Source organism: Ixodes scapularis, unplaced genomic scaffold, assembly GCF_016920785.2.
Source record: "Ixodes scapularis isolate PalLabHiFi unplaced genomic scaffold, ASM1692078v2 PGA_scaffold5__190_contigs__length_132052651, whole genome shotgun sequence".
In the NCBI taxonomy this organism is placed as follows: domain Eukaryota; kingdom Metazoa; phylum Arthropoda; class Arachnida; order Ixodida; family Ixodidae; genus Ixodes; species Ixodes scapularis.
The window spans coordinates 51,309,874-51,331,644 of NW_024609880.1; the positions used below are offsets into that span (position 1 = coordinate 51,309,874).

The window sequence follows — 21,771 nt, forward strand, 5'->3', positions numbered from 1 at the left end:
GATTCTTTTCAAGCGGTCAATCTCGAAGCACGACCTGCGCTACACAACGCTTGTTTCGGATGGGGACAGCAGGACCTTCTCAGCCCTCTCGCAAGAGAATGTATACGGAATTGTCCCTATCATAAAGGAGGAATGCCTGAACCATGTTCAGAAGAGGATGGGAACCGCACTCCGAAATATCGTCCAAAAGAGTGACAAGCCTCTGGGTGGAAAGGGCAAGTTGACTAAGGTGCTCATCGACAAACTGACAGGCTACTATGGTTGGGCCCTAAGGAACAACTGCAATGACTTAACAAAAATGCAGCGAGCAGTGATGGCGACATACTACCATGTCACATCAACAGACAAGAATCCCCACCATGAACTTTGCCCGGACGGAAGCGAGTCGTGGTGCCAGCACAGAGTTGCTGAAGCGAAGAGTGAACCTCAGCCCCAGCACAAGTACAACCTCCCAGCATTTGTTGCTGAAGCAATGCTGCCGGTCTATCAACGCCTCTCAGAGAGATCACTGCTTGAGCGCTGCATGGGGGCAAGGACCCAGAACGCGTCCGAATCTTTTCACTCGGTGCTGTGGTCGCTGATGCCTAAGGAGCAGCACGCTTCACTAATTGCTGTTGAAACAGCACTGCATGAGGCAGTGCTGAGATTTAATGCCGGGCTGTACAGGGCGACTGAGACAATTTCTGAGGCACTGGGGCTCAAGCCAGCTCATTTAGCTCTCCGGCGGGCGGCTGAAAAGGACGCCATGCGGGTACGCAAGGCCAACAAGAGGCAACAAGCAAAGACTGAACAGCGGAAGAACAAGAGACTGCAAAAGGACACCTCAGACTATTCTGCAGGGGCGTTTTAACGCTGAAAACTGAAGTGGAACTTTAAGTGCCGTTTTCTCAAAATTGAATTTTTTGCTTACCTTGGTGTTTGTTCAGGTGATAACTTAAGAACTGTGTGATGGATTTCTGTGCTGTTTTTTTAATCTAGATGCTGAATAAATTTCTGAGGGCAAGACAAGCCCCTTTTCTAAAAAAAATGTCCGAGCTATTTATGACAAATCAATTATTTTGCATCAATGTGAGGACCGCTGATCACATAAAATACAATGTTGCGGCAAATATTTCCTAAAATGAAATTTAAAAAAAGGGCCTTGTCTTGCCCTTAAGTACCTATCCAGGAATCCTCAGAACAAATTACACACTGTTACTGTGTTTCATTATTACTTTATGCTCGGAACAAAGGAGGCATTAAAATAAATTGGAAAAACTCTTCTAACTTTAGAACTAATAAGTGCAGCACCATGAAATGTTGCTGTTATTCGATTGTTCATGCTATAAACATACCCTGAAAATTTCATTCACTTGGCTTTGAAAATAAAAAAGTTGGGTTTTCATCCCCACATCCCCCCTTAAGGCCCATTCACACTCTTGCGACTGCTTGCGACCTCTTAAACCTGGGTTCCTTAAAACTTCTTAAACCAGAGAGCACACTGGCACCATCTATGGGGAAGCAGTGTAAACTCGGCGGTCCGGCATATTTTTTTTTAGTTCTCGCGCAATATCCTTTTTTTTTTTTTGGCTCGAAAAACTTTTGTCAATGTTATAAACGAGCCTTTCTATGGGTATTACGCACATTTGACCTCGGAAATCCCGCAAAACCTTCGCTTTTGTGAAATGCAGTTCTAGGGTCACCGCATAGATGGCGCCACAATGTTAGTGTGTTCCCTCATTCCAGAAACATTTAAGAAGTTGTAAGAGATCTCGTCCCACTCAGTCGTACTCGGTCGCAAGAGTGTGAACGGGCCTTTACACTTTTTGCCATAAATTTCGCTTAATAAAATTTATAGTTTTAATCAGGGTGTCGAACCGGAACCGAACCGGTATTTTTTCCGGAACTGAACCCGAACCCGAACCGTTATATTGTTATCGCGATGAACCCGAACCGGAACTGAACCGGAAAAAAAATAGCGGTTACCGGCTCATGTCAAAACGGTTCGGCTACGCGCTGTTGACGATGAATGTGCTTTCAATGCCATTTGTTTTTTAAGTGCCGTCAACTGACACACACCTCGCTTACATATTTTTCTTCTCCACTCAGTCTTAGGAATATAAACGCTGCATCCATGAATCTTGACAAACGCTGCATCCATGAATCTTGACATAGGAACCAGTATTGCGCTAGTCGTGGCTTGCACGGAAAAAAAAAAATTGGAAGGCTGTGCAAAAAAAAAAAAATCGCGTCACGGGATTTTATTTTTCTACAATCTCGTAAATCCTAAATGCTGCTGTGTGCTTATTTCATAACACGTTTCTAGAACGCGCGAGTTCTTGAAGCTTGCTTCCATCGGAATGAGAAAAGAAAAGACTGTGGAGTTTGATAATAATGCATCCGGTTTCGTATAGGCACTTAGAAGCTAACATATTTGCGAGACAGCGAACTCTTCTATTTTAATATTTATCCTATTACGTCCTTCTGGCGTTGCGTTCGGTGAAGTGTTTTTCATATTCCGTATCTTGTTTAATGAAAACTTCTTTAAGGGTCTAATTTGAGTTACCGAAGGCTAGTTCAAATAAAGAAAGCTGAATTTTCTCCCCACTGTTCCTTCAATTGCTTACACGCCGAGGTGGCGGGATAGTTAGCGAGTTCTACTTGTAAGTGGGTTTGTAAGGAGGTCGCGGATTTTACAGCTACTGCGTCGGACCCAATTAGATGAAGTCCAAATGCATAAACGTCGGTCGGTAACCTTTGAGTGCACATAAAGAAACCATTTTTGGTAGAAATCCCCGAGCCTTACACTACGATGTATCCAGTCTCGTATGTGCTGATTTCAGATGTTTTATTTGATATTTATTTTGATGTTGCAATTTGTCATTTATAATTTCCGAACCAGTTCGCGAACCGGTTCAGTGCCCCAAACCGGTTCGCGGATCGAATTAATCGAACCGGAACTGAACCGGAACAAAATTAATTTACCTGAACCGTAACCGAACCCGTATTTTTTTCGGTTCGACACACTGGTTTTAATATAAAACTAGGGAGAGACTTAATTTTTTGGGGGCTTATAGATAAAAAGTTTTTGGAGACGGTTACTATGAACTTAGATTTTGCATTTTCATGTTCCTTTATTGTTAGAAATTGTAATATGCAAAAATTAGCACATGTGACTTTTTTTTTACTTGAAAAAAGCATTGTATCTGAAGTTTCTTTTCATAGTAACCGGCAACAGGTATTCCAGTATGCATTCCACCAGAAAAATATGGGGTTATCATCACCATTTCTTAATGATAGTCATTGAACAGATTCTGTGCAAAGCTAAGGGTATGCTTTACTTCGTTCTGGGGTTATAGTACCTCATAAAATTGGTTCACAGGGCAGGAACTTTGCATGCCCTCCTTCTATATGGCTACAAACACCGCCCGCAAATATCACGCCGATTAAGTGGAGCGGTTCAAAAGTTGACATTCCCAGGTAGTGTCGCCTTATGGCCCCATAGGGACTACATCGCTAATATAACCTTGGTGTCAAGTCGTCACGTGACACCTTGATGCCAAGAGACGCGGCTACATCATTGCGACGTCGCGTGAGGTCACACACTGCACAAGCCCAGCTGTAACTTGCAAGACATTCTGCGCGTGTCCGAGATTCATCTGATATTGAGACGCCCTTCTTCCCCCTCGTGTGCCAGGTGTTCCAGGTGATCCAAAAGTGCCGGGCCCTGTACATTCAGGCCAACAACTGCGTGGAGGAGAAAGAGTGGCGCACCATCCTCACCCGCATCTGCCACTTCAACCTGTGCCGCATCCACACCTACCACCCGGCAGCCTTCCTCAAGGGACACTGGCTCTGGTGAGGGATGCCGTTTGCACGGATGACGCGTCTGCGTCGGACCTAAAGGGGCGTTAAACTGAACCCCAGACGCAGAATGTATGACACGAGTCAATTTCTACGAGAAAGTCATCGTGAGCGAGCGTCGTGAACGAGCGACATGCCGAGAGTGTTATTCGACGTTAAGGTTATGTATAAAGCTTAAAAAGGCCCATGTAAGATCAGCATAAGAAAGTTGCCTCATCGGGGCTTGAACCTGGGTCGGAATGGTGGCAGTCAGATGCTACGTATAGCCACTGCATGGCACAGCTGTTCTGAAAGGGTTACGCTCCCGGCAAAACGTGCTGGCAAGTGTAATGCGACGTGGTACCACGTCAACGCTTGCATCCTTGACGTCGCACGTGGGCCATATAAGGTAACACTTCCGCGGCACGCTCGTTCGTTCGGTCTTGCCCAGCCAACGTCCTTGGTGCTCGATGAAAAAAACCACACGCGGAGTGCGGTTTGTGCAAGAACATTCTGCACTCCCTGGTCTTTGTCGACGTGATCGAGCTCATGTAATTTCTTAAAGTGCTTAACTCGTTTGGAGCGAGAAGAGATTCCGACACGTGCTTCTACTTCGGGTCGACGTGCTCAAATAGAATGGCGTTTCGGAATCGCTTGTCATCTAAAGCGAGTCTCGCGACGCAGGTGTCACGCTAAAACCATTTTTGTTTGGTGGAAAGTCTATTTTGTGACATACTATCCTATTTAGGCACCTGAAACAAAACAAAATTGTTTTGAGAGTTTGGTGTTCTTATAAATAGCCAAATGTGATGCAGTTGTTGACCCAGTCCACATTACCTTTCATCCTCCGAACCGGAGTGCTGTTGCATTCCCCAACCCGTAGGACCCTTAAAAAGCCCAAGGGTTGCCAGCCACTCTAGACTTTCGTCTCTCGACGACCTGTGGTCCGCACGCACCGAAGCGTTTGGCCGAGCGGTGGCTCCTACTTGTGGATGAATTTGATACTGACGACCTCAAATGAGACGCTCGTTGCCCGCTGTCGGGTTTCCATCCGGTTACACTTTATTTTGCGACTGGTTGAGCCGCAGGGTCTGGAATGCATCTTCAGCCGATGTGCTTAGCATCCTTATTGTCCGTGCATCGAGAGTGGACACAGGGCGACGAAAAATTACACCGCAGCAGCCGTGTCATACTCTCAGATGTCGCAATCCTCGCAGATGGTTGTAGAAGTTTTGGGGAAAAACTATGAGTGTCGGCGTCGGCGCAACGTCCTAGCTCGTTGCTGCCAATGCTTTTATGGACCGTCGAATCGAGAGCGAGCTACGGCAGAACGACCGTCTGCCATGGCCCCATCCACTGCTATACTCTGTTCATCCCCTAGCTGAGAGTGCGGTAATAGCCACGTGCTCATTGGACCGGTTGGACGTTTGTCTTTTGCCGCGGGATCACCGCTCCCGCCTGTACGCGCGTGCGGGGAGCAGGGATCGGCTGACAAGAGGGAGGCGGTGGATCGGTCTGGCGAGTCCGTAATCCCCAGCGGACTGTCTAAGGGGCACTGAGGTGGATTCTGAGATTGTCTGTTTATGGTGATAACTCCATCTACGGGCTCTAAGTATGCTAAAAAACGCTAAATTACTTGTGGGCAGCCAATTTTTTTTTTGTTAAAAATCTAATCAAGTTTTCTTCCTGCGCCCTGGAGCAGACACAGAAAGGGGGGAGGGTTGTCAGGTGGAGTTTTTGAAGAGTAATTGCCGTATTACGTCTGTTAAGCCCAAAGATTTCACGTTTTTGTCAGGATGTAATGCAAAGCGCACCTAGAAAGAGCAGCAATAGTAACATTAGGAATCTCCACGCAGTGAACTATTTTTGTTGATCAAATTTTATGGAGGCGGTAGGGACTTAAGGACGGTTCCCCCCCCCCCCCCCCCCCCCCCCCGTCCAAGAGAAAATAGTGCCCGCATATTTATTTTGTTGCGGGCTTGCCAGGACGTCTAGCCATCTAGAACTGGGTGTTTCTATTGACTGATGCCCAACAAACAATGTGCCATCAAAAACAAGTTTCTACAAAAGGCACTGGAGCACCCCTTTAAGAACGAGAGGAGTGTACGCCACCGCCGAAATTGCAACAGGCAACTTTGCGATGCCCGCTCGACGCGTCGTTAGGCGGAAGTCGAGCGACCACATTCAAGGATGGGGCGGGCATACCATTCGGCATGAGACGCGTTCTAGGCACCACAACTCGTCTGCCCTCTCGACCGATCCGCGCCCGTAATCGGTTCGTGTCGGCTGTGCAGCTGCAAGGAGGAGAGCGAGACGGCCCCGGGCTGCTCTCCCGTGACATCCTACAACCTGGCGGACATCAAGGTGACCATCGACACGGACCGAGAGATGCAGCGCGTCCACTCCATATTCCTCAACCAAATGCCCACCCTGGAGAGGCTCATCGGTGAGTGGGGCGGCTCGTTTCTGTGGGACGTCCCACCGCCCATCTACAAGCCCGCGCGCTCCTGTTTCGCGTAGTTCGCTGCAGTCGCCGACAGGATTAGAACGGCAGAGAGAGAGAGCGTTCTGCCTTCGATGATGCTTCGGCAGCTCGCAAGACGCGGGCATGCGGGCAAAATCCGACAAAAAGCGGCAAATACGCATTGGAGTCGGGGCATCCAAAACACATGCCCTTTCTGTTCTTATCCCGTCCGTGACTATGGCTGTAACAAATTCGAGAATAGGGCCAATTGGTGTATACGTTGAATGTGGCGGAATCGATTCTCCGCCAAACACCCGAGATAGAAAGTTGTTTTCTCCGGTTTGTTTGGGCCGTGTCGACGGTGCAAGGGCACGAATGGGGCTCAGGGGACCTGCGGAGATCAGTGAGGCTTGCTTTTGACCCGTTATGGACGTGTGTTGTGGATTCGTGACCTTGCTCGTGTGCGAATGGCGGATTTCGAGTTTGAGGCACAGATGGTGATTTTGGCCGACTATTTTCGTATCGAATATCGAATACGTAGTTTGTTTCAGTCTTTTACTACCGGGCGCCGTGCTTAAACGAAAAATTGGCCGAACTTGTCAAAATTGTTGCCAACCTTCCACTGGTTGACTTCTAAGCTTGGTTAATTTTAATGTAACAAAATATATATATAAACTGTGGCATCTGAACGACAAGTTTGTCACAGCTATCCTTTTCAGCTATCTACTGATAGGTTCGACTGCTATGTGCAAATATTTTTTCTTAAATTTCAAGTGTTGTAGCATGAAAAAAGCCAAACAGTGGTTTAGCTCGGCTATGCCAGGATATACGTAGCATAAGCTTAGGTTCAGCTGGTTATTCTTAGCTTTCCTGGTTGTCTAGGATTAGCTTGATTATCATGCTTACTGCCGTTTCAATGACACACACACGGTATACGCATTATGCGATTACTTCGGGATCCGATGAGTTAAGCTTCTCCGCTCTTGTTATTGCAAAGGAGGCGCCGTGTAACCGAGCTTTCGCTTGCACGTCAGAAGATCCCCAGGTGGTTCAAATTAATCATCAATCCTCCGCTGGGGTGTGCCAGATGCCCGTCGTTGGTTTGGCCAGCTTCGCGCCGTGTTGTTATGTACTATCAAGCAACCAAGCTGCCGCCCAGAACAACTGGACAGCGAGAGCCATGATCTCGAGCGGGTGCATGCGCGGTGCGTGCATCGGGGACTGACCCATACCAGTCCTGCCCGTTCCGTCACTGCTCCTCATACATGCGCAGCACGGCTTTCCAGGAGCCACGCGAAACTGCTCAACCTCGGCCAGTGTAGCTTACGCTACAAAACGAGCAGAAGTGATAAATGCAGGTTATCGAGACATTGCTGCCCAGGATATACTTAGGGGCCTTTTTTTTGGGGATAAAACCCAATATTTCCCGTTATTTACACCTCGAGCATGTTTCTTGAAATTCAAGTTCAACCCAGTTTCTGCCCCAATTCGAAAATTGAATATCAAACCTCAAAATGTTACTTTTGTGTCTACTGTGGAGTATCCTTGGCACTTCTCTTTTCGTTTCAACCAGTGCAAATATTGTGGAGTTTCCTTGGCACCTCTGTTTCCGTTTCAACCAGTGCAAAAAAAGAAAAAAAAAAAGAGCACGACAAATCACTTTCAAAACTTTGTTTAGATAGGAACAGCAGATATTTTGTTCTTGTCGAAATGAAGTGATATAGTTGCAGACTGTAAATGTATGGGTGAGCTGTGATGTGGAGAATGTTCCCTCAATTCAGTGTTTAAAGACCGGACAGGACTAGGATGGAGACGTGGATGCTGCACATGCAGATTATGTGAGCAACACAATTTATAAAAAATCTAAATTCCCAAGAAAGTTTTTATACCACATTCCAATGCTGTCATGTGTACTTTAATGACTTGAATGTGAAAAAAGAAACATTTTATAAATGGAAACCAATCATATCTTTTTATTGTTAATTATATATGTCTAAAAATGACCTAAAAAACTGAATTTCATAATTCCTTTAAAAAAAAAATCTTTCTTTGTTTACTTGCTTGGAACAAAGTGCCCAATTTTTACTCCCCGACTTTTTAACACTATAAGACCCGAAAACAAATGACCCGACATGTACTTGAAACCCTTTGTTTTTGGGTTTTATGTTTTTAAAAGGTGGGGGGATAAAGATTGGGGCACTTTGTTCCTAGTCTGCAATCGGGGCGAAATCGTGTTTTTAAAGAAATAACTTGGAAATTCGGGGTTTTCAAATTTTATTTATACATTTATAAGCATAATTAACAATATAGAGCATTAATCGGTTTCAACACTTTTTTTTTTTTCATTTTTCACAATTAAGTCGTAGAGTACACAAGTTGAAACTAGAGCTCACTTGGGTTTTTTGAATTTTCGTAAATTCTTGTGGCTTGCATAATCATCTGCATGCGCAGCTCATTCTCCGTGCCAGACCTGTCTGGTCTCAACACCACAGTTTGTGCGCATTTGCAATGTGCAATAATATAGCTTTAGTTCGACGGGAACAAGATATCAGCTAGCTGTTCCTGTCGAAACAAAGTTTTGGGAGTAGTTTCTCATCCTTCATTTTTCACTTCCTTTTTATTTACTTTTGTGTTGGCTGAAACAAAAAAGCACAAGGGCAAAGGATACTTCAAAATGGGCATAAAAGCAACATACGGGGGCATAATCTATGGAACTGAAATTCCCTGAATCCAACAGAATCTAGGTTCGTTTCAATGGACATGAGCTAGTGCATGCGTTCCTGCACACTCTTTGTTTCCTAGAAAATATTTTCACAGCAAAGAGCAATCTGAAAAATGGCAAATTTTAATTTCAGAATTGGGGGAAAATTGGTGTCCGAGGCGTAAATACGGGAAAATATCGGGTTTTACCTGAAAACGAAGGACCCTACGAATACTCTCGAATAATCGTGGTGGGCTAGCCCCGTTGAGTGCGCTTCTCACCGAGCACCTGTGCGCTGCGAAGAAGAAATACCTGCGGAGCCCTCAAGCTTCCCCACAGTGCACAGGTGCTCCATGAGAAGCGCATTCAACAAGGCTGACTCGCCGCGACCATCACTCGAAAAGTATGAATATTGCAGTTTGGCTCGAAACAACGATTGAATAGCTTACGGTTCGAAAATACTATTCGAAAACTCAAATATTTGCATAATTCTGCGTGACACACACAATACATACATTCCTTCAACAGTTGCCTTCATCTAAGTCACGGACGCCGATTGTCGCAGAATTACAACATGTGCCCCGTTGCACCATAAACGCCTTGCGTCATCCGTAGGTGGGGGCGGAATGCTTCGAGCCACAACTTTTGCCGGCAGGCAGGGTGATCCTGCACACGGCGTCCCGATTTTCAGCAGTGATATCGTTCGGACATAAAGGGAAATGTTGTTTTCAAGTTCTTTCTAATATGCATGTGGTTCTAATAACTTTAGGAGCTACACTTCACATAAACTTTCAGCTTCCCGACAAAAAGAAGCGCCACACTTGCTCTGTCGCAAATTTGTGTTGTTTGGCGTACGGCAACGTGCATGTCGCATTTTTAACTGACTTTGTGAAAGCTATTGTTAGCTCGTAAACTAGTTTCAATGCTTGACCATTTATATGGGGACGACCCTCGAGCCTTTTCCAAACTTGAAATGAACAAACAACGGAGGCCCGCTTCTAGGCGGTATCGACTGCACGCACGTTGCAAACTCTAACGTTGTGGCTGGATCGGTGCCGCAGAGACGTGCCGGCAACAGCTGGGGAGCGGGGCGTCGACCTGTCCCGGGGTGGAGATGCGCCTCCCGCCGGGCTTTGTGCTGGACGACCCGCAGAGCCTGCTCAGCACCCTTAGCTCCATCAAGACCTTCGTCGAATCCATGGAAGTGAAGCACGAGCGGCACCGGCACAACCTTTACCGCCAGACGCGCTACGGCTCCAAGTAGGTGGCGTCCGCTCTTTTTTCTTTCTGTGTATGCGTACGGTAGGAGCTTTTTTTGTTCTAGCCCAAGTTTTTGCTAGAGAAGCTTTTGATTCTGTCAGTAGTCTCGCTGAGAGATATAAAACTAATCACTGCGGCGGGAACGCTCGGCGCATGATTGCCTTGCGGGTCCGCCGAACCCACTGTGATTCACGCTCATGACACTGTAGTGGGGTCGGACGGGGTCGAGCTCGATGAGCTCTCCCCCGTTGGTTTTTCCCGGGGTGTTCCTTTGGTTGGTTTTGGGTTTTTTTTTCTCTCCCCCCAATCGGCTTTTTGGCAAAATTTACACTTGATTCTAGGATCCAGTTTATTTACATCAAATTGGCATTAATATCAGTTGTGCCCTCGAGGCGGTAATGATTGAGGCATTTATTTTTCAATCATTTTCACGAGCCTCGCCCTGCCAAACGTCAGTGGTCTCGTTAATGGGGCTTCGCAATTATATTTGGGATGTGTTAGAGGTTTGCATTGGAACTGGACTCACGGGATGTAGTACGGTGCAGTCCACTTATAACAATAACTCGTATAACAATGTACCATTTATGACGATCACTTTCTAGACTAGAAACAATCAGTTTCTAGTCCAGATACAACGATGATCGGTTATGACAATTTCCAGGGTGTCTAGCGACCGGGAAAACCGGGAACTGTCAAGGAAATTTTAATTACCGGCAGAAATCAGGGAATTGTCAGGGATATTCTCAAAAAGCGAGCCAGGGGAAATGAGCCGGAAACACCATCAAGTGTCCTGAGCAAAGACTTGAAAACTTAGGGGCAGAAAAATACGCAATAAATTCTGCTTAGAGCAGAGAGCGGGCTCTGCTCACCCGACGTAGAGTGTGCTACCTGATGCAAAGGGAACATCCGACAAATCCGTCTAAGACTTCGATTGGATTGGATTGAGGGCACAACACTAGGCTAGATCCAGTTAGGGCTACTAGATGTAGTAACAAATGGAAAAGCCACAGACCCCAATCCAATCCTAGCCTTAAGTTGAAAGTGTCCGAAAGTATGCATCTGGCGGCCATGACTTGGCCATGCTGCCATTTGGTTATTGAGGTGTGTGGTTGAGCGTCGTGTTTTCATCGTGTTTCCGGGAGTGGCCTCTTCACTGACAAAGTCGGCAGCAAGAAAGTGCTTGTTTAATCCGAACTGGACAAACCCCAATATTTCTGAATATGCAGGTTGGATTAAGCCCGTGCAAAATGATCCTCACAATGCTCAATGCCCCGTGTTTTAATGGTCTTATATATTTACCTGCCTCTACAGTGGTCAGGGAATTTCACCTGAAATTGTCAGGGAAAACCTGGGAAAGTTGGGGAATTTCAAGATAATAATTTGCTAGACACCCTGATTGCATTTTCGGGTTTTCTTATTATCATTATAAGTGGATTGCATTGTAGCTTGAAAGAAAGTTATCTTTATCAAGAAATGTGCGTTATCTTGGGAGTTGTATGCAAATTAAAATGACAAACAAGGAAAAAGAAAAAAAAGGCTTCTTTGTGACACATTATGCAGCCCAATGGCAGGCACAAAGTGCCCGGCCATATGGCTACGGGTTATTTTCCTGGTAGCCCCTCCAAAGCTTGAATCATGCATAAATCATCTTTAACATATTTTGTCGTTTACAAAATTCATCACAGCTCGTCTGAATGAACAATCTGGAAAAGAAAACAATCCTCGTATAGTCCACGCTCGTAGGTAGTCTGCACCGTTTAGAATTTCGACTTTTATATGCTTATAGTGAGAAAAAAGTGATATACATTCCTTCAGTCCTTCCTTCCCACTCCCCTTTGTGTACTTATATCCCACGTCATTCTGTTTCTGACCTTGCAGGCAGGCACCCATTGGGGACGACAACTACCTGCTCATGTTCGCACGGCAACAACAGCAGCAGCAGCAAAAATTGGCGTCAAACTCGTCTTCCTTGGCACGGCCCCTCACCAGTGATCTCCACATTCCTCCTTTTCCCGGCAGCGCAAACGGCTTCTCTGCGGCCTCCTAGGCGACATCCCCTCCTGTACGCTTCTTGTGCTCTTCGCATCGTACCGCCTGACTCCCGGGTGCAACTCGGGAAGCATTGTTCCTTCCGTTTCGCTTCCACTAAGTTAAAAGGTCGGGTTACGGGGCCGGGTGGGTCACTCTTGGGGCGAGAGGTTGCAAGTCTACTTGCCCCCGCGCCAAAACACGAGCTGCCATGCAGTGTTCGGAGAGTCATCTGTTTCGACAACGAGAGCCGTCTGCCTTGATGGGAGCAGACGAGAGTCGTCTGCGTCTGCTCCAACAAGGCAGTTTAAAATTGTTTGCTCCGACGAGTCTGCTCTGCAGCGAGAGAGAGCTCCAACGTGCCCACTTCCCGATGTATGGAGTCTTCCGCGGAGCTCGAGTTTCGACCGAGAGTCGCAGGTGAAGCGCGCCTTTCGTCCTTTCGCCGCTAGGATATTTTAGGTTTAGGACGCATGTTTAATATATATATACATGTTATATATATTACATATACGCATGCACATATACATTCACATCTAAAGTGCACACACAATCACCTTTTGTCTCATTCGTCCGGCGCGGAATGCGCAGTCCTCCGTCTGAGAGCATCTGCCGAAAGAGAAGTGCGTAGCGCAGTCGTTGCCTTTGCTCAAGGTATATCTCCCCTCGTCTTGGAAGCGCTAATTGTCATATTTTTCTTCGAATGTCCTCCGGTCCACTTGTGGCGACATTGTAAAATATCAAGTTTTGTTTTATTGCTACATTTGTAACTCTCCCCTTTTCCTCAAGCGTACTTATATTCGTCGGCTTGTGTAGTGGCATCTTGCGCCTGGAGAGCGTGGCGGCTGCAGCCTTTGCCGATGTTGTGCTTTGCCAGAAGACAGTGCAGTGTTGTGCCTTCCTGCGAGTGGCGTTTGCAACGTCGTGGCATCGTACAGTGTTGGGGTGTTGGGAGAATGTTGGTTGCGTTCGGTGTTGCCTTCAACATTGCGGGGCTATGTTTTGCGGAGCTGGGGAGCTTGCTCAGTAGTCGCGTTGTTGCCGTCGCCTTCACCACGAGTGCATCGTTGGAGCTGCCACTGTTATCAAAGTTTTTTGACGCAAAGTTTGTGAAGTATACGCGGCCCCCCTTTCGTCGCTCCCGAAAAAGCTCGTTGCGGTGTGCTGCTTTTTTTTTTACACGCACACGCGTGCACCCGTTTTTGAGGGAAGCGACAAAGTTCACAGGCAGTTAATAGGTTTGAGATTGTAGTTAAAAAAAAAAAAAGCTATTTTTCTAAGTGACATTAAAAAAAAAAGAAGAGGAAAGCACCAGCAGATAGTTGTATGAATTAATGAGAGAAAAAAGAAATGTTGGGAGGAATGCTGCCACAATTTTATATAACACCAAGGGGAAGAGAAATCTATGCACTAATGTGTTGAGATGTTTTTGTGTTTTCATTTATATAAGTCTACATACATATACACCTCCATGGCTACTATAACCCCCAGTTAATCGCATACTACGCCATCTTGTTAGCGTGGTTGAGAAAGCACTTGCTGGCACTTGCTCGGAGCCCGTTCAACTCTGATCTGATGGCAGTGCAGCCTGTGCTGTTGGTCACAAGTAAGCAAGAGAAGGTTGCGTGGACACTATTTATTGAAACTAAACACATTTACTCCAAGCCAGAACAAACCTAGGCGTGCCTTTCTACTCTACTGTTGTGTGTATGCATCCCATCATTCACATAGTGATGAGTAAAGTTGAATTTTATGCAGAGTCTTCGTCTCTTCTTTTTAATGCGAAAACAGTAACCGTCTCATGGAGCAAACCGACGTCATCAGCTTTTGAAGCCACGCCAAACGGCACCTTCCCCTGTCCCAGTGGAGCGAAGCCTAAAGTTGAAGCCTGGGCGAATTGGTATGACATACTTAAAAGGTTAAAACAGCGCAAAAACGACGGACTGGGTAAAGAAGGACACGGACAGAGCGCTGAAGGACGGTGAGCGCTCTGTCAGTGTCCTTTACCCTGTCCGTAGTTTTTTGCGCTGATTTAACCTTTTAAGTAGAGCGAGGCCTGTTCTCTTTAGAAGAAATCTGATAGATAGGCTCCCATTGGCTTTCAAGGAACGAGGCTCCATTAGTTTCAAGGAACGAGGCTCCTATTGGCTCTCGCACGGCGTAGTTCTATAAGGAACGCCTCCAGAGAAGCCCTCTCCGTGGCGGCACAGCGCATGCAGCAACTCGGCCGCCGGTAAGAGGTGCGGGCCTGCCCACAGAGCCCGCACGGGTAAACTCTGGAGAGTGCACGGCCGAGCGTGGTGCAGACACTTCTCGAGAGCGTGCCACTGAACGTTGGCCGCTACCTCTGCAGTAGTGATACGTGGTTGTCCACACCAGTACGTCGCAGACGAACTAAGGGAGCGGAAGAACGACGTTCATGCTTTTGCATTCACAACTCATAAAAACTGCTTAGGTGTCCTCATAATTCTTCTTTAGTAAGTGGGCTCGCGGTAATTCGAACTCCGATATTTCGTACTGCTGGTTAATTCAAACGAATTTCAAAATTTTGGTTGTTCCACTAAGATAGATATTTTAATGGCGCAGCGGAAACGAGGCCATAATGCGCCAAACAAGGTTGCTCTGCTACGTTTCTAATGTATTCAATAAGCCACTTAATTCGAACGGCATTTTCGTGCATTTCATACTTCTTGTTATCGCGGCCCCTTTGAGTGTGCTTCTTTCTGAGCACCGGTGCACTGCAGTAAAGCAACACCCGCAGAGCTTGCTTCTGTGGGTGTCTCGGTGAGAAGCGCACTCGACGAGATTCGAGCAGACCACAGGAGCTATGAAAACTGGCATCACGCGGAAATTTCCACCGCAACTTGCGTGGATACTGTGACGTGGCGGCATGGCAAACCTCACAGTGTCCGCGCAAGTTGCTATGAAAACTGCTGCACGGTGCTCGTTTTCATCACTCGTTTGTCCCCTGCTTAATAGTTTACATTAGACAATTTCTAGGCTTGATGAACAAAATTAATTTTGTTTTGAGTTGTCGTGTTTAAACTGTCCACGATAAACAACATTTTTGAAGGTTAAATAAACTTGTCGTACATTTCACAAATGTTACCTGCTTATAATCAGTACTATGTAGATGGAAGTGCTGCATCATTGTGCACCAATGCACTTTTGCTGCACCATCCTGCTTCCAAGCGCACATGTTGCACCAACACTAGCCGAAAAAGCTTTTTAAAGCTATATTGGAGTATTCTTCATTGGCTACAGTGGTTTACTGTGTTGTGTTCATTTAGGTAATTCTGAAGCAATATGGGCTTTTAACAAACCGTTAGTGTTCTGCATACCGCACTAACAAAGCATGCTGCGTGATTTATGGTATTTGTATCTGTGACAAGGGCGTTCGTCGTGGGTTCCCTCGCGCATATTGCACCGTGATGCGCAAATATTCGTTCCCGTGACAAACGAATTCCTAACTCGTTCCCAAATTTTTTTTTTGCCTGCGATTTTTGTTTGTGGTAATGGTTCCCGTGACACCAGATTTTGTAGCATCTGGGTTCTTGCGTTTATACTGCACTGTGAAACATGAATGCCCTGCTCCCGCGTTCTGCTGCCATACCCGTGACGGGGGCTCATAGCAAATTTTCTTGTACTTGTCGCACAAGCGACTTCACCGTGTCTGCGATATGTATCATTAATGAAAAGACAGTTAGTGTGCAGGCGAGGTGGTGATAGTTAATCATGATGTTTAAAACCCGAGTCTGGTGAGGGAAAAATTGGGAAACTTTGAAGTCGAAGAGTTCTCGTTTCCCTTAACTTGTAGTGCCCCGTGCCCCCCATTTTTGACACACACACTCCATTTACCTTTTTATTTTGGGTGGGCATCCTTTGAGGACCCGCGCGTCGCCTAGTGAGATCGTGTGTGGTTGAATGGTCATTGCGTTTGTCACAAGGAGGCTCCAGGTTCGATTAGAGGGAGGGAAATGCTGCTTTATTTATTATTTCAACTTGGCGTTTTCGTAAGTTCTAGAACATTGTCGTCTAATTGAGTTATGAATGTTCTACGCACTGAACGTTCTACGCCAAATGTTCCAGAAACCCACGCAGGTACAAAAGGTTCTCCGTGTGGCAAGTCTGAGTCAGTCTCACTCTAGTGCTCGATCGTACTGCTCCGCCGACATTTGACGCCTGTGACACTACCTCTTTGTATCTTCGTCTTCGGCACAAGTTTGCCAAATTAAATGTTAGTTTCTGTTCATTCGTCGCCTCATTCGTGACATCTTGGTGGAGGTGCAGGGTGACAATACGAGTGCCTTCATGATACGTTTACAATGAAAAAATCCGCAGATTCATTACTGACTCAAAAGCATTAATATATATTTTTTGTACGTCGCAGGCGTCCAAGGTCGGCGGAACGGTACGATCGAGCACTAGAGCGAGACTGACACCGGCTCGCCACACAGAGCTCCTTTTGTACTCGCGTGGCTTTCTGGAACATTCGGAGTAGAACTTTCGGCGCATAGAAAATTCGTAGCTCGATCAGACGACAATGTTCTCGAACTTACGAGACCGCCAAGTTGAAAGAATAAATAAAAGAACATTTTGCTCCCTGGAATCGAACCTGGAGCCTCCGCAAGACAGCCGAGCATGGTAACTATTTGGCCACGCACGCACGTGCTTGCTCGGTGACGTGCATGACAATATAAACGTACCTAAGAGCCTGCTGGCATGTGTTCACCTATCATCCAATCTCTGGGAAAAGCAATAACTACTCTATAAAATTAAACATTTGGCATATTTTTGCTTGTTTGGGGTGTGTACTTTTGCTGAGACCGCTTCTGCGCTAAAACATAATATATAAAAGCGATAATTGGTTGCCTCGATCATCTGTAGTCTTTCTTGTAAATGACATACTTTACAAATACAGGTACTGGCATACAAACAGCAGCAAGGGAAAGGGTGGAAATGTCCTGTTGAGTGAGCGAAGTAAATTCTAAACCGATCGGCTAGAATGCATTCAAGCAATTGTCTTGTATAAAAAACCTTCAGTTTTTTGGTTTTACTCGCTATTCGTGACCTTAGCCTGCCTTTCCATTGCCCTACCTTCTCGAGTTGCAACAGACTATAGCGTTGTCAGTCACTTTTTTTCTTTACAGCAGAGCTGTTAAGGGCTAGTTTCCCCAGTTTTGTGTCCGTCACCAAAACATCCACCGCCATCGCTCATAGATGGCTGCAACCTTTCCACTCTGGTTTTCATCAGAGTGGAAAGGCTGAATTTTTCTAGGCATCGTTTTAGAAGTCGTCCTCGAGGTCGTCCTTGAGGTCGTTCTCGAGGTCTTCCTTGAGGCCGTCCTAGAAGTCGTTCTTGAGGTCATCCTGCACGCTGTCTTCGAGGTCATTTTAGATGTCGTCCCTGAGGTCGTCCTAGGCATCGCCCTCAAGGTCGTCCTTAAGGTCGTCGTAGACATCGTTCTCTAGGCTTCTTCCTTGAGGTCGTCCAAGAAGTCATCCTTGAGGTCGTCCCACCATAGTACAGTTTCGCTGGTCTTCCTTCTTCACCAGAGTGGAGAGGCTGAAAGTTTTTTTTATTAAACTTCTACACAGGTCAGCCATATTTGTATTAGGGTTATTTCAGCCGTATGTATAAGCAGGGATGGCATAGGTGGTATGAAGTTTTCAATATTTTGCATTTGTACTTTTATCAAATAGATTTCTACTCCATTGAGTATTCAAATACTTTTGTTTGCTAAACAGGGACTTGGAACATTTGTATTTCCTAATAATGAAAACTGTAGTCGGTATTGAACTTTATTTTATACCATCCTATTGCATCTTGAAATGGTTTTGTTTTCAACTTGGTGGAATGTACAATTTAAGTTGTTAAACAGGTACATTTTGTTTTCATGAGGCTTAAGTTATGCTTCTTTTGTTGACTATGCATTGAATTGTAAATCCATGAGAGGCACCAACCTGCTACCAGGACAATTCTCAATAGCTGCCATTCAAATATTTTTCATGCTGTGAACTGGAATATATCTAAGGAAAGGGAATGTTTGGAGATGGTTCGGGAACGTCACATGGAGGTTCTTTTTCATTGATATTTTTTATATTTAGAAACCATCGGCTCTTATAGCCCCGAGTCTGACCTGTGTGACCAGCTCCAAGATTTAACTTGGTACTGCTACGAAACTCAACTTTTGTTGCTGCTGAGCTGCTCCAAAGCAGAACTTTTACTGCTCCAAAGCAGAACTTTTACTGCTTCAAAGGGGCATCTTTGCTGCTCCCAGACCTACTCCAAAAGGCTGAAGCCTGCTTCCCCCCCTGTGTAGAAGAAATCAACAAATATCTGCTTTGTATGTGTAGCCATTCGTACGGCAAATCATAATTTTATTATGCACCATATTTAGATGAAGTTTTGATGATAAACAAAATGCATGGCTTCCTGGAGTATGAAATAATGAGTCTACTATACACATTGACTGTTGATTTTTTTACGTGATGTGACGAAAGTGCTGCACCATTTATGCCATCAATGAAAGTCTGCTACAACCTGGGCCAAGGCATTATTTTTGCTAAAAATTGCGCCACACTTGCGGTGTGGGGGGCTTGAACAAAGCAAAAAATATATTATTATTGGTCGATTCTCACATTTAAAGTAGAAGGAAAGGAAAATGGTCCAAATCTGGATTTCACAACGTCACTACCCACCGTATAATTTGTTTCAGGTTAGGTCGGAGCAGGGTCAAAGGCTTAAACACATAGTCATAAACAGACACTAAAAGCGCCAGTCACGAGGAATTTGCAAGGCTCAATTGGTTTAACCAATGAAAAAGACGTTTACAATTTCCTGTAACGCCGAATTAGAGTGCAGCTCTTGAGGAGGAGGGGAGGTTATGCCCCTCCCTCATCCGTACCCTCTCCTCCTCCTCCCCTCTTCCATTCTCTCCTTCCTCCTCCACCCCTCCCCCTCCTCTCCTCTCCGCACTTTGCATCATGGGACGTTTCCCATAATGCAGCGCATGATGTGACGTCACGCGACTCTAGTGACGTCACGAGTCCCACGTGTTGCATTTCCCATAATGCACCGCGCAATTACGCCGACGCCACTCAAGCCAGAAACGGGTACCTCAGAGCTGCGCCAGCTGCGCTCTAAAAAGGCATACAAATAGATGACAAATGCCATGGCGTCGCGCTTTTGACGCGGCTTCATTGGTCCCATTAACTCGTAGCGTCTCTTGCGCTTTAACTGAGGATGAAACGAAGTGTAGAATAATGATTGGGGTTGTGCGGATATTTATACAGCGTGTAGTTGGTCTGCCATTTCAAAGTTTCGACGAGTCACTCGCTGCAGATGAGCAATTTAGCCAGTGACAACCGCTAGCCTGGGATCTTTAACGTGCACCACGCAGTAGGGATACACGACCGCACGCCGGTACGATGCTCATCCAGGTCGAAACGGGCAGGGGCGGGAATTTAACCCAGACTCCCTGGGCTCTGCAGCGCCAGCTTTCACTCCACATGCTCCGAGCTGGTGTGCGCTAACCCACTCGGCCACCGATCCCCCGGCGAAGTGTAGATATTGCTTTTCAACCGTGCTGGCCCGTCTTCGTCTGAATTTCCAGATGATATCTGCAATGTCGGGAGCTAAAAGTCGTGAGAGAAATTTGAAAAATAGTGAGATGGCGCCTACGTTATTAAGACAGACTTGGGGTTTTTTACTCCCGATGATATAACTTGATTATCGTGTCTGCCACATGCCTCCATGGCGCTGCTGCAGTGTACCGTGGCACTTGTGCCGCTCACGTCAACCTTTACAGCCTCACACCAGCGCGCGCGCGTCGAGCTCTACCGCTGTGCACCGGAGTGCTAGGAGCAGCAGCTGAGATGGGGGAGCGCATGGGTTAGCGCGATTGTCTCGGAAATTATGCTCGGCACTATTAAAAGTTGACCTCCAATTTTAAGAAGCTGTCGAGAAGGGAGAGAAACTTCGGGTCTCTATTTCTATAAATACGGTGGTCAAGGTAGCTCTTGTGCAGCAATCGAAAGGGCAGCAAACTTTAAACTCGGCTCTGGCTCGAACGCCGCTAAAGCGCAGCTTCACTTTTAATGCACAAATGTAGAGTTTCATAATCTTTGTGGGCAGTTGTTTTTGCAGTTTATGATATTAGAATTTTGAGTTCGGTGTTTATAACGCTTGGGGGGGCTATTTTTATAGATAGACATTTTAACGGATATGCTGATTTTTTGCTAACATTTTGGAGGAATTATATTTACAGGCTACATTAACTACAGAGTGTAAAAGAGGGAAGGAGAGACACCTTATCTCAGCTGAAGTGTTGCACTATGCCTCGTTTTTCAGTTATTTTTTAATACCTATTGTAAATGGAACCTACTCTTAGCTCAGCGATATTTCGAAAAAGAAGGAGTGTTCCTTTCGCGTCAATCTATTCTTACCGAAGTAAAGGTAAAATTTTGGGGTTTTACGTGCCAAATCAACGACGGACATCTCGTATGCCCTAGCAGAGGACAGGATTAGTTTGAACCACCTGGGGATTTTTTGACGTAAAACCGAAAGATCGGTTACACGGCACTTTCTCCGTCAGATTGCGGGCACCTCGGCCAGGATTCGAACCTGCCACCTGGGGATCCGTAGGCTGGCATTCCTCGTCTCGGAGCCACCGAGTTGGCTTCTATTCTTACTACAAAAGATAATAAATAATATACTTCAGTATCAAAGAGGAATTATCAACCATTTTCAGATACAAGCTCATTTAGTGATCCCCCAATCACATTTTCATATTCATATGACATTGGAACAGATTTTGGCATCTGTTTTAAAAGCGCCAGTGGCTGCTCCAAACCATTTTACATGCTACAAAAGGTCCAATGCCGCTTTCATCACTGCACGTGTCGCCACAGGGCACGCAATACTTGCAGAGTGCTACTGACTTGCGAACATGCACGCACCCATGTTGCAGTAAGCACCCCCTACTTTTGGAACATCTGAAGTGTAATCAAAGGACATAAAGTGTTTGCCCTAAAAAAACTTTCGAGCCCACCAAGCCAGCACCGCCTAGAATAATCAAAGCTCGTCCACTAACATTCTGACCGACGTCGTCGCAGAGAGATCAAGTGCAGACATTGGTTGGGCACATGTGCTGAGCCAGTGTTTGGCTGGGCCTCACAATTGATCAATGTGTCGAAGGACGAGCCCAATTGCCGAGTTGGCACAATGACGCTACGGGGAGGTAAAGGAGGCTGTGTGCTGGCTTTGATTGTTCCAAGTGGCATTGATCCACAAGTGCTTCTCAGTTTCTGCCACTTCTGTACATGCACCGGTGAAAAAACAAGCTTTACACGCATGCAACAGCGCTAAGCGGTGAGGCTGTGTGCACCGCTGCAAGGTGAAGCTTTACCTATGTGCACCAATGCAAAGTGGTGAAGCTTTGCACACGTGCAACGGCACAATGCAGCGGCGAAGCCGTGTGCATCGGCGCATAGT

General features: G+C 46.1%; 1 protein-coding gene across 1 annotated transcript in view; it reads left to right on the forward strand.

The window, feature by feature from the left end:
* LOC120838348 (ras GTPase-activating protein 3) overlaps positions 1–14,034 on the forward strand; it is a 54,704-nt gene extending 40,670 nt beyond the window's left edge. Inside the window, exons 17-20 of the mRNA XM_040208220.2 lie at positions 3,677–3,837; positions 6,117–6,268; positions 10,049–10,247; positions 12,126–14,034. Coding sequence (XP_040064154.1) covers positions 3,677–3,837; positions 6,117–6,268; positions 10,049–10,247; positions 12,126–12,294 — 681 coding nt within the window. The 3' untranslated portion in view covers positions 12,295–14,034. The remainder of the gene's footprint in view (positions 1–3,676; positions 3,838–6,116; positions 6,269–10,048; positions 10,248–12,125) is intronic.
* The last annotated feature ends 7,737 nt before the right edge of the window (positions 14,035–21,771 follow it).